The sequence below is a fragment of the Myotis nattereri genome (assembly GCF_964212035.1).
Source record: "Myotis nattereri genome assembly, chromosome: 9".
Lineage (NCBI taxonomy): Eukaryota > Metazoa > Chordata > Mammalia > Chiroptera > Vespertilionidae > Myotis > Myotis nattereri.
In genome coordinates, this window is record NC_138084.1 from 18,970,223 (window position 1) to 18,981,753 (window position 11,531).

At 55.6% G+C, this 11,531-nt stretch overlaps 1 protein-coding gene across 3 annotated transcripts; it reads right to left on the minus strand.

Annotated features, from left to right (window-relative positions):
• Positions 1-1,978: 1,978 nt before the first annotated feature.
• Positions 1,979-11,531, minus strand: SSRP1 (structure specific recognition protein 1). 3 transcript variants are annotated; one of them, XR_013996453.1, is made up of 17 exons: positions 11,376-11,531; positions 10,759-10,897; positions 10,187-10,372; positions 9,435-9,540; positions 8,986-9,176; positions 8,653-8,883; positions 8,413-8,516; positions 8,191-8,319; positions 7,708-7,929; positions 6,961-7,033; positions 6,414-6,552; positions 6,244-6,289; positions 4,236-4,365; positions 3,652-3,822; positions 3,418-3,490; positions 2,739-2,925; positions 1,979-2,471 (listed from the first exon to the last, which is right to left on the minus strand). XR_013996453.1 is itself a non-coding variant. In XM_081099939.1 (17 exons), exons 2-17 carry the CDS (start codon positions 10,810-10,812, stop codon positions 2,400-2,402), a joined length of 2,130 nt encoding a protein of 709 aa, XP_080956065.1. In that variant the 5' UTR covers positions 10,813-10,897; positions 11,376-11,531; the 3' UTR covers positions 1,979-2,399. The 3 variants fall into 3 exon arrangements, 2 of the variants coding, with proteins under 2 accessions (XP_080956065.1, XP_080956066.1); XM_081099939.1 differs by having other exon boundaries at positions 3,402-3,490; XM_081099940.1 differs by having other exon boundaries at positions 3,402-3,490; positions 10,759-10,857; positions 11,376-11,530.

Sequence of the window (11,531 nt, forward strand, 5' to 3'; positions counted from 1 at the left end):
CAGGCCCCCGTCAGGAAACCCAGGTGCCAGAGCCCTGGCTGCAGAATCACAGCGGCACTGAGCACTCCCCACCCCAGGAATCGGGGGCTGCAAGGGTTGGGGAGAGGTCGGGCAGTTCCAGCCGGGGCAGGGGCCCAAAGGGACTTCGGCGCAAGCGGGGTCGCCCCTCTGGACCCTAGGATCTCTGCCCGGACCCGGACCCAGAGAGGTCGGCAGGGATGGCACATGAACTGCTGGAGGAGGGAGGGCCAACGGAAGACGGAACAGCCAGGGTGAGGGGCCGTCTGGAGAGGCCCAGTGGGAAAGCTGGGGACAGAGGGGACGGCAGCAGCCGAGGAGGAGGAGGAGAGGCGGGGAGAGGAGGGGGGCGGAGGGGGCGGGGGCGGCGGCAGCAGAAGCGGAAGACCAGAGCGCGGGATGCGAAGCAGCCGGCGAAAAGACGAGGGACCGAGGGCACAGACTGGGTGGGGGCGGTCTGGGGGGCTGGGGGCGTGCCGAGGGGTCCGGGGCAGGGGGCTGGCGCGGATCTGGGAGCAGGGGGAGGGAGGGTCCCTCTCACAGCTCCGCCCACCCCCCCGGCCCCGCCTCAAGTCCTCGCCCCTTCCCCCCTTTCTTCTGGCTCAGCCAGCACGAGCTGCAGGCCGTGCACCCCCGCCCCCGCGCACACGGGCCCGCTCTCACGTGCCCTTCGCTTCCTCCGCGCCCCTGGCCCCTGCAAACTTTCCTGCTCACGGCCCCCCGCCCCAGCTCCACCTCAACCTAAGATCCTGGCTGGAAAGCGCCCACTCCTTCCATGCCTCTCCCCCGCCCCCAAGCCGGGACCCCGCCCCCTCCTTCGCCCTCCCGCCTGCCCCCGCGCACTCACGCGCTCCCCCGGGATCCGGCTCCGCTCGGCTCGGGCTCGGCGCCCCGACGCCACTCTCCGCCACCGCCGCCGCTGCAGCCGCCGTCACCGCCAACCCAGCCAGAACCAGCCGCCGCGGGGCCCCGCCCCCGGCCCCGCCCAGGACCACGCCCCCGAGCGCCTCATGAATATCCATGAGCCAATGGAAACCCGGAGTGGAAAGCCCGTGCCGAGCTCGCCTGACCGTATGCAAACAGGCGCGGCCCCGGCACTCAATTATTCATGAGGCTCGCAAATGAGGGACCCGCCCCAGGATCCGACCCGGTGAAACTGACGCAATTCAGCCGCTAATAGTGTTGGGGCAAAATGGCCACCGAGACGACGGCCCAGAGAGGAAACCTAAGGCGACGGCGCCATCCTCAGGCCCCGCGGCCCGAACTGATTGCGGCACCATAGAGTCACGGCGGGAAAGAAGGGAACCGCGGGCCGCGGGAGACTTCCTGTGGCGACACCTGGGAGCCGATGCCACGTGGCCATCCCACGTGTGCCAGTTCAGATTGAGAGCCGCCGTGCGGAAGACTGTAGCTCTGTTTTCCTCTCCGATCCTCCTCACTCACCTCCTGTTATGCCCGCACCCTAGATACAAACTCTTCCTGACTTCATGATTTGGTGCACCCCTTTTCCTGCCAAGCTCCACCGCATTCCACTCCTCTCCTGCACCCGCATCGGACTGTAACCCCACCCCCACCCGTCTATCCAACCGTCCAGCTCAGGTTTCCTTCTCCTGGTGGCAGCGGCCAGTCGATCCTGATTCCATTAACCGAGGCCTGGAAGACCCTTGCCTCTCGGTGATTGAGGATGGAGCCAGCAGCCGCCCCCCCGCAGCTTGGCTAATGGAGTGGAACTGTGAGAGCGGCTTCCTAATCAGATCAGCTCTCATTTCTACACTCTCCGGTGGCCCGTCCCGGCAGAGGAGGGTGAAAACCAATGCTCGTCCAGCCGGGAACAGAACAGGATGTACCTGAAAACTGGATTCCCGCGGCCAGCAGGCCCTGCCCATCAGAGCGGATGGTAAACATCACCAAGAACAGGGAGAGCAATACAGCAGGGCTACAGAGAGGGCAGAGGACATGGTTTCCAAAGTCAGTTCCCTTTATTAAATGATCTTTTTTTCCACAGACCAGAAATACAAAATAAAAGTAGAAATAGGCCCCAGTTAGGAGCTACAGGCCTGAGCTCACATGACCCCTGTGGCAGCAACTTGAACAGGACAAGCAGCTATATCCCTCAGGTCGGGAAAGGAGGACAAGGGTTTGAACCCAGCACTGCCCTGCCTCTCCCCCAGTCTCTCCCCAAACTATGAAGAGCCATCCTTGTGAAGCAGCAGGGGAGTAAGACACCCCCGCTGTCCCAGTGAAGTGCATCCCCCCAGGAGAGCTTGTTCCGATGGCAGAATCCAAAGGCTACATTTCGTATGAGAAACTGGTACAAAAACATGGGTGGGGAGGTCGGGGGGTGACAGGACAAGCCCAAGGAGAGAGAATTTTCCTCCTCTCTACTCATCGGATCCCGAGGCAGAGTCTTCTGAGCTGGCGGGCGTGCTGGCTAGTTCCTCTTCTTCAGAGTCCTGAAAAACCAAATGTCTCTTTAGGGGAAAGGTAGAATCCCAGTTGCCCTCCTGGCACTGTTCAGTGGTGAAGGACCCCAGTTCCCTATCCCCATCCCTAAACTCCAACACCAGCCTTCAGAACCCCAGAATTCCACCTATCCACTCCCTCCCAGGACTCTTATGGACCAGCCACAAACCTCAGCCCAGAAACATCTGCCACCTCCCCCCCCAAACTCAGATGCCCCTCACCCAGCCGGGCCCCCAGCCCCCAAACTCCTGCCGCACCTCACTCCGCCTTCTCTTCTTTTTGCTCTTGTTCTCTCCTGAAGAGCTCTCGTCACTGGACACAAACTCTTTGCTCTTGAAGCTCTCACTGAGCTGCCTTGATGATGACTTGGATGATGAGCCCTTGGAGGGTGTTGACTTCTTTTCCATCTTTACCTTTACTTTCTTCTTCTTCTTTGACTTGTCCCTACATTAGCAAGAGGGCAAAGGGGCTAGGCCTTCAGGTTCATCAAGGCCTTTAACAGGGCCTCTCTAGGTCCCAGCCATACTGCACTATAAACGTCAACAGCCAGCCATGTCAGCCCCAAGGGCCCCAAGGAAAAGCAGAAGACGTAGGGGTCATAACCTGGACACAGGCGAAACTTATTTATACTTATCTGACATCTCTTGCTTTATCTTTAAAAATTAATTACATGAATGATAAAATAATATGTATTTAAATATCCCATACCTTCATATAAAATTGACCCTCTAGGAAAATGGGCCATATTTATCCAGCACATTACCCATACTTGGGCAACTGCCCACCCAGATTTGAGAAGCACTGCCATACTGCAGTCAGAGGTATCTCTCTTACCTTTAACACCCTAATTCTCAACTTGGACCTGCAAAAGTATTTGCCAAAAAAAGCAGTTACTGGGCCATTCTGTTCCCAACACTCACCTCTTAGAAGACTCACCCCTGCCCCCTTCATATTCTTTCATGGCTTTTTCATATTCCCTCCTGGCATCCTCAGCTTTGCGATCCCACTCCTGACACACACACACACCATGGGAGGGGGATAGAGAGAGAACAGAGAATGAGATCCCTTCCCTGATGCAGGCAAAACCCATACAGAAAAGCTCTACCAACGGCCCCTTGCCCCCTTTCTCAATTACAAGATTCACCACCCCTCATCTCTGCAGCTACTCACCTCTTTCTTCTCTTTGGACATTGCCTTCCAGATCTCGCCTGCCTTCTTGGAAAGATCAGTGATACTGATGCCGGGATGGTCTGACTTGATCTTCTCTCGGCTGGCATTGAGCCACAGCATGTAGGCAGACATGGGCCTCTTGGGGGCATTGGGGTCTTTGCCCTTCTTCACCTGCACAACCACCCAATGCCTTCAGCCACCTATATCCCACAGACCCCCACATTCTCCCAAAGCAATTATGTGGATTACCTACCTGGGGACAAAATGGAGAAAGGACTAAACAGCATCAAACTGCACTGAGAGCTCCCTAAGGACAGGGACCATGAGAGCTCTGCACCCCAGTGCCCAGCTCATTAGGGGCCCCTTTCTTTGCTCTCCTGGAACAAAGCCTGTTTCCTATTCAGATATCCCAGAAGCTAATTATGTCAAGGACCAGAGAAGAACATTTCCAAGATACTCCTCGAGGCCGAAATCACTGGCTACAAAAAGCAACCCCAGGAGAACTAATCGAGAGGCCCCACTGGTGGTGACAGAAGTCAGACAATGGCCACCCAGCACCCTCCCATTCAGAAGAGAGGCCGCACCTCCATAGGCTTCTTGCGGCTCTTGCGATCCTTGGCCATCTTGGCCTTTTTAAGCTGTTTCCTTTTCTTCTCATCCCGGTCACTGTCACCTTCGTTACTGGAGGAGCTGGCAGAGGCATTGCTGTCAAACCTGCCAAGGAGAGTGGGGCCGAGACTCAGGGAGGGAGGACGGACCCCCATGGCCCCAGGTCAGGAAGAAAATAAGTCCAAAGACACCTGCTGAGAAAGGCGAATAGGAGGACCACACAGCCTCCACCACCATCTCTAACTCTGCTTCCGCCCCTTCGCTGAGGTGGCTTCCACCGCCACCTCTCCAGACCCAGCCACAGCAATGGGCTCGCTAGCTGGTGACTCAATCAAAGGAAAGCAAATGGGCTTCAGCTGCTCTCCTTGGTCACAGCCTAACCCAGGTCCCACTCCATCCCCAAGCTCCTGAGGACAGGAATTCTGTCTCATCAACATGCCCCAAGTCCACTTCACCACTTCCTTTGAGTTACTCATCTTAATCTACCCTGTACTCTTTCTAGTAAAGAGATAATTACTAGAAAAAGTGGGGGAAACCCGCTCTGGCCTAACCCAGTACATACCCATGTAATTAACGGTCCTATCTGATACACACAGAATGCCACAGAAGAGACAACCACGGATACCGGCATAATGCTCAAGTTTTCAAGGCATTTTCATGAGCCTTTTCTCAAAGACTCACTATGAACAAGCATGTGGCAAGCACAGGTAGTGGACTCCTGTAGACTTTCTTTTCTATTTCTCCCCAATATTCATTCCAATTCTTCTGGTTAAGAGTCTCCATTTTCTGTGGGGAACCACTGTGTCGCCATTCAGGAAAGGCTCACCCATCCGCAGGCACTTAGGGTGGGTGCATGGCCTAGTTCTGGCCCATCAGAGCACATGCTCATAACTCAGGTTCAGAAGGGCCACGTAACCACCTGCTCACTGCTGCCTGAGAGCAGAGGTACTCCTGGTGTTAAACCAGTTGCACTAAGCCTCTGAGGCTTCTGAGGGTCACTTGGCACTGCATGGGGCAAACAAACCTACTAAAATAAGCAAATCAGCCCTGGCTGGTTTGGCTCACTGGATAGAGAGAGCATTGGCCTGCAGGCTGAAGGGTCCTGGGTTCAATTCCGGTCAAGGGCACATGCCCGGGTTGTGGGCTCAATCCCCAGTAAAGGTCATGCAGGAGGCAGCTGATCAATGATTCTTTCTCATTGTTGATGTTTCTCTCTCTCTCCCTCCCTCTCTGAAATCAATAAAAATATGGAAATCAGAAGGAACAGAAACACATTCTCCATGGCTTCTGAGCACCTTGATCCAGGTGCCTGAAGCCAATCTTATCCCTTGGCCTCTCCAATTACAAGAACTCACAAAATTCCCTTTTATGCTATAGTCGGTTTGTGATATATTTCTGACACTGGCAATCAAAAGTCTTGATCAATATGGGGGCGCTACTGCCGTTTCACAGATGGAAAAGCTGAGATTCAATGACCTAAGGACTCTGAGCTGGTAAGTGGGAGCACTGGCTGAATCTCAGCCCAGCCTCTCCCACTACCCTTTTCTGGATTCACAACGTGCCTTGCACTGACACTTGATGATTTTATTTTATTTCTTTCTTTTTTTAATATATTTTTATTGATTTCAGAGAGGAAGGGAGAGGGAGAGAGAGAGAGAAACATCAATGAGAAGAGAGAATCATTGATCGGTTGCCTTCTGCATGCCCCCTACTGGTGATCAAGCCCGCAACCTGGACATATGCCCCTGACTGGAATTGAACCCAGGACCTTTCAGTCCGCAGGCCAAAGCTCTATCCACTGGGCCAAACCAGTTAGAGTTATACACTTGACGATTTTCAAAGCATCATCTCCACCTATCACCTCATTGAAGGTCCTTTTCTACCCTGGATCAGTAGCTTATGCTGGGGACGCAAGAAATGGCCAGATATCTCTGGTCCCTTTAAGCTCACAAGCCACCCCCATGGGGTGGACCCAAAACTCACTCCTCTGCCACGTCCTCCTCCTCTTCACCTGGGTTGAAAGACTCATCTGAAAAGGAACACAGGATTCATCAGTTCTGCCCCATGGAAATCCCCTCCCCTGACCCAGACACCTGGCTCTGGCTGGAAGAGTCTGACAGCCCCACGCCCCAGCACTGCCCAAGCTAGCCCACCGGTTTCTTCTCCCGAGTCATCACTGCTGTCGTTGGCATTCTCTTCCCGGATCTTGCCCTCCTCCTTCATCCGCTCCAAGTAGGCATCATGCTGATCTTCATCAGAGTCAGCATAGTCGTCGTAGCTTGGGTTCATGCCCTAGGCAGGGAAGAGATGGGAGTAAGGGCCACTGGGCCAGGTGCCAGAACCCCGGCACACTCAAAAGCACGCCCCCATGCCTGTAAGACCAGAGCAACAGCCCCCAGCTGGGGCTGAATTGTCCACACACAGCCAGCGTGCAGGGCCTATGCCCCGAAAACTTCCTGCCAACTGGGTTAGTCCAAGCTCCTCCCTCTCCCAGCCCCACTGGGGGCTCCTGGGGGCGGCAGAGACTGATCTAAGGTCATGCGAGGAAACCTGCATCAGGAGGGGAAGGGTCACACGCACCTCTTTCTTCTATAAGGGTAAGAAGAGAAGGGAGAGTGAAAAAACGCCGGAGGAGTCCCTGCCCCTCCCCCCACCACAGAAAGAATGGGAGAGGCTCAGCCTTTCCACACACAGCGGTACCTCTTTCAATCCTCGGTTTTTGATGTTGAGTTTTTTTGCATTGACAAAATCAAACAGCTTCCCATACTCCTCCCTGTGGGGGGAGATGCAGTTACCAGACAGGCAGGGCCAACGAGAGGAGGACAGCCATGGACCAGGACAGACGATGGGGCCTGGAGCTCTTGACCACGCTATCCAACCCAACAGCTCAGAGACACGCGGAGGACAGCAGGAAAGAGTCTGACACTGGTCTTAAAAGAGGAACCTGTACAGCCCTCAAGAGCTCTGAGAAAGAAAAGGTGGGGAGGGGTGCACCGAGTAGGGGGAGGAGGCGAGGGGAGGGGATGTCATCTTTTGACCGGATTGTATTTCGTACTTCACCGTTGTTATGAGGATTAAGTGTGAAACAGCGAGCACTCGATAAACATTAGCTGCTGTGTTCTGGGCACCGAGCTTATTCCAGGAAAGGGAAAGATAGCATTTCCGTCATGGGGGGAGTGGAGGAGGAGAGGGCTAGTACTGAACAAGAGCTTCAGTAATATGGAAAACAATATTGTTAAGAACAGAAAAAAAAAAAAACACACAATGCAGAGGCTTCCAAAGGCTGAGCACTTCAAAGAGAAGAACCAAATCCCAAGGAAGCAAAAGAAAAATTCTGCTCAACACAAGAAGTCAGGGACGAGTCACAGGCCAGGGGGGTCCCAGGCCTCCCAGTCAAGACTGGGTAAGGACCAGGATACCCAGGAAGGGACTGGCAGAGGCTCTCACCTCTCAATGCTACTGAAGGTATACTGAGTGCCCTGCTTGGTCTCAATTTCAAAGTCAAAGGACCGTGTGGTGGTGGTGCCACGGGCAAAGTTGACGAAGGAGATCTCATCAAAGCGGATGTGCACGGGTGGCTTGTGCACGTAGATGAAGCCCCGCTCCAGCGGGTACAGCAGTCCTGAGCTCGCCTTGTAGGAGCAGGTGATGCACTGGGCCCCGGAGTGCCTGGTGGAGGGCACAGGGAGCCCAGTCAGTGCCTGAGGCAGCAGGTGGCACAGAGCCACAGAGAACATCTCTCGGGAGTATATCTGCTCAGGCCCTCAAGTGAGTGAACCTCACTAAGCTGCTCTAATGAAGGTGACTGACACCATCAAGATACAACCCAACCAGGCCTCTGAGAAGCCGTGCTCCCATCCCAGGGGGGCTTACCCAGGAGACCTGGCACAGCCCATCCCCGCAGCCCAGGACCCGGGCCTGCACGCTCACCCTTGGAAGTTGCCCGGCACTGTGATCTTGCGGTTCACCAGTGCCTTCATGACCCGGCTGACCATCTCATAGAGGGATCCCGACATGTTCTTGGTGAGCCGCCCCTCAAAGCGCTTCTCGACCTCTTCTCTGCAAACAGGGGAAGATGAGATCACGAGCACAGCTGCCTCCTAGTGCACACCGACCTCCTACAGGCAGGGGCAGGCATGAGGGAGCACTCACTCATTCATGTTGAGAGTCAAGGAGATGTCCTCATCCTTGGAGAAGAGGAGGATCAGGAAGTGGTAACGGGTCTGGCCTTGCTTGATGGGGGGATCCAGGCTGATCTGGTAAGGAAGAGCCAACAAGCTTAGCACTAGTCGAAGCCCCAGGAGAACTCGCTGATGAACTAAACCCCAGTGAAATCCACCTGCCAGGCTCGGGAGAACCCAGGCCAACCCACTCCCAGTGACTTCTGCTCACCACAAAGAACATCTGGCGCTGGTCCTTGTGGGGTAGCAAAAAGAGGCGCAGCACCGTGGTGTAGGGGATCTTGTAGTCGAAGGTCTTGCCGTGCAGATGCAGAAAGGTGGGGTAGATCCTAATGTCGTACCGTCCCCGGGGAGTCAGACACTGCAGCTCCCGGAAGATACAGATGGCGTCTCCAGTGGCCTGGATCACATCCGCCTTAGACAGCACGTTCTGGGCAAAGGCCTGCGAAAGGACACACTGGTAATGGAGCAGCAGGACCTGTTCCCAGGCCAGCCAGGCCCGCTTGGCACCATCTGCCCCCAAAGTGACCAGGGGAGGCCTCACCTCAACAGGGTCCACGCCATCCTCTTGGGTGGGGGGCACGTAGAAGCGCACCTCCATGAGCGAGACCTCTGCATCGTCGTTCTGGTGGAACTCCAGTGTCACCTCGTTCTTGCCTGTGGTGCACTGGGACACGTTGCTGAGGGGTATCTCGAAGACCGGCTGGTCGCCAATGTCAAAGGAAAGCAGCTGCCCTGTGGGGAAAGGGCGATCAAGCCACAGCTCCTCCCCTCGAGTCTACCTAAACCACGTTCCCACCAGACACAAGTTCCCTGGGGACAGGGCTACCCTGTTCACACTGCACCCACAAGACCAGGCACGGTGGTCCTTGATAAATACATGATGAATTACAAACTGAGAGGAAATCAGAGACAGTGACAGAAAGAAACAAGTTAAAGGCTGCCACCCTCATCCTACCTTCTCCCCAAACCTCAACCTGGCCCAGGACTCACCACCAAACTTCACCGTTCCCCAGTTCCAGCCCTTCACACATAGGTCCTTCTCCACTAGCTCAAGGCGATAGTGAGTTTTGAAGAAATCAGCGAGTTTCTCAAACTCCTGTGGGTGGAGCGGAGAGAACAATCCCAGTAACACTGATGGCTTTAACACAAGCTTGAACATTCTGCAATTATCTATTTCTGAGAAATTGCCCCAATATACCTTTTATCAGAAATCCATGCTGATTTAGAATCTCAGCTATAAAACACTGTAAGAGGTTGTTTCTGGGGACTGGATCTCTGGGAGGGGAAGAGTAGAGTAAGGAACTGACCGCTCGTGGTTATGGGCCTCACAGTGCTATCTTGGTGCAGATATTGCTTTAATGAAAGTGAACATTAGAAGGAAGTGGACATTAAAATGAAGTAAAGTCTTCAACTCAGGCAGTTCAACGTGGAAAAACAAAGCCTGAACTAACGCATCAAACTAAGACTCTGCACCTGAATAAAGGCAACAGCAGAAACCAAAAAAATAAATAAATAAAAACGGCAGAAAATCTTCTGGAAGTCAAGGCACAACGACACTCCGGGCTCTGACACCCAAAGCTGAACACTCATTGCCTGGTGGCCTCCATCAATGGCCCTGCTCGACGGAGCTCAAACCAGCAACTGCGTGGTGACCCCAGGAAGGAGACCCAACTCTCTCCAGAAGATTCAAATGAAACCAGACGGCACCATAAAAGGGGGTTTACGGCAAGAGGACACCTCACCGATTCTCGGAAGCCGTCATACTTGTAGACGTGGCCGTTCTTTGTGAGCAGTTTAAGTCCATGGCCCAGAGCCACACGGCGCCAGATGCCTTCCGTCAACTCCCCAGCCTGGATGTTGTCCACTTTGCCCGTCTTACTGTTCTTGAAGATGATGCCCTGGCGGCTCAACCTCAGCCGCCCATCGTTCTGTTGGAAAAAGGGGTCCGAATGCATCATTCTAGGCTGGCCAGGGACCGATCCAGACGCAACAGCTGAAGTGCTGGGGGCCAGCAAAAAAGGGACAAGTGGCCAGGAAGCCCGGATCCTAATCCTGGCTCTGGCATCCAGAACCCGCGCAGGTCCTCCGTTTCGGGATTCTGGATTGAACCGCAGGCGCGGACCCTTCAAACTCTGAGACCCTGTAACTCTCGTACTTTCTCACTGTCGCCTTTTGTTGGGGCAACACCAAGTACAGGACACTCTGACTCCTTTTCCAAAGTAGCAACACGGTCCAAGCAAGCTCTTGTGAATGGACGGAAAGTCTACTGCGCTCCGGCTTCCCCACCTCCCTCAAAAGCGCGAGCCCTTCTTACCATGGAGCCTTTCACCTCCTGGTAGATGTCGTTGAACTCCAGTGTTTCTGCCATGCTCACTGCCCCTTGTGGCCTCAACCGGGAGCAGGGCCCCAAATCCTGGATGGGTGTGCAGACACTCCCTCAGCAGGTTGGAAATCTGAATTCACGAGGGAGACACCTGAGCATGAAAGACAACACCTCACACTGCCCACGGATCGGGCCAGGTGGCAGCCCATGGCTGTGCCTGCGAGCCTTCAGGTGGGCTCCGCAGCCCTCGGGGGGCCAGACCCAGCCCCGACCAGGGAACTGGGCCTGGCGTAGCACTTACACCCCAACCGGACACAGGCTCTGGGCGCTCCACCGGGCGCCATGGCAACGAGCAGCCCATGGTACCCCCGGGCCAGCCCGGGGCCCGCACTTCGCCCGCGCCCTAACCCAGCTCAGGGTGCAGGGGTCCCCTCCCAGCAACTGCATGCGCTCCCACCGCGTCGCGGGCCCAGCCCCGGGTCCCCCCCGCCCCATAAAGTGGATTCGCCCGCTGCCCGCGGATTCGAACGCGGAACGGCCCATCTGGAGTGTTCCGCGGGGGAGCAGGACTCGACCCTCCCTGGGGCACGGGGACGGCGACCACCCACCTCCTCTAGCAGCAGCCTCGCGACGGCCCCGGTGCGGGCGGTGGGCGCGCTGAGGGACGCGGGGGAGGGGGCGGGGGCACGGGGTGATGGGGGGGTACACTGGGGAAGCTTTTCCCGCGTGCGCCGCCCAGCGTCCCGCCACCGGAAGCTGTCTCC

Coding starts and splice junctions, on each gene's coding strand:
- SSRP1 (XM_081099939.1), bottom strand. CDS start 10,812: ATGGCAGAAACACTGGAGTTCAACGACATCTACCAGGAGGTGAAAGGC. Junction 6,553..6,960: donor AAAACCGAGGATTGAAAGAG/GTACCGCTGTGT, acceptor TTCCCTGCCTAG/GGCATGAACCCAAGCTACGA. Junction 6,290..6,413: donor TGACTCGGGAGAAGAAACCG/GTGGGCTAGCTT, acceptor GTTCCTTTTCAG/ATGAGTCTTTCAACCCAGGT.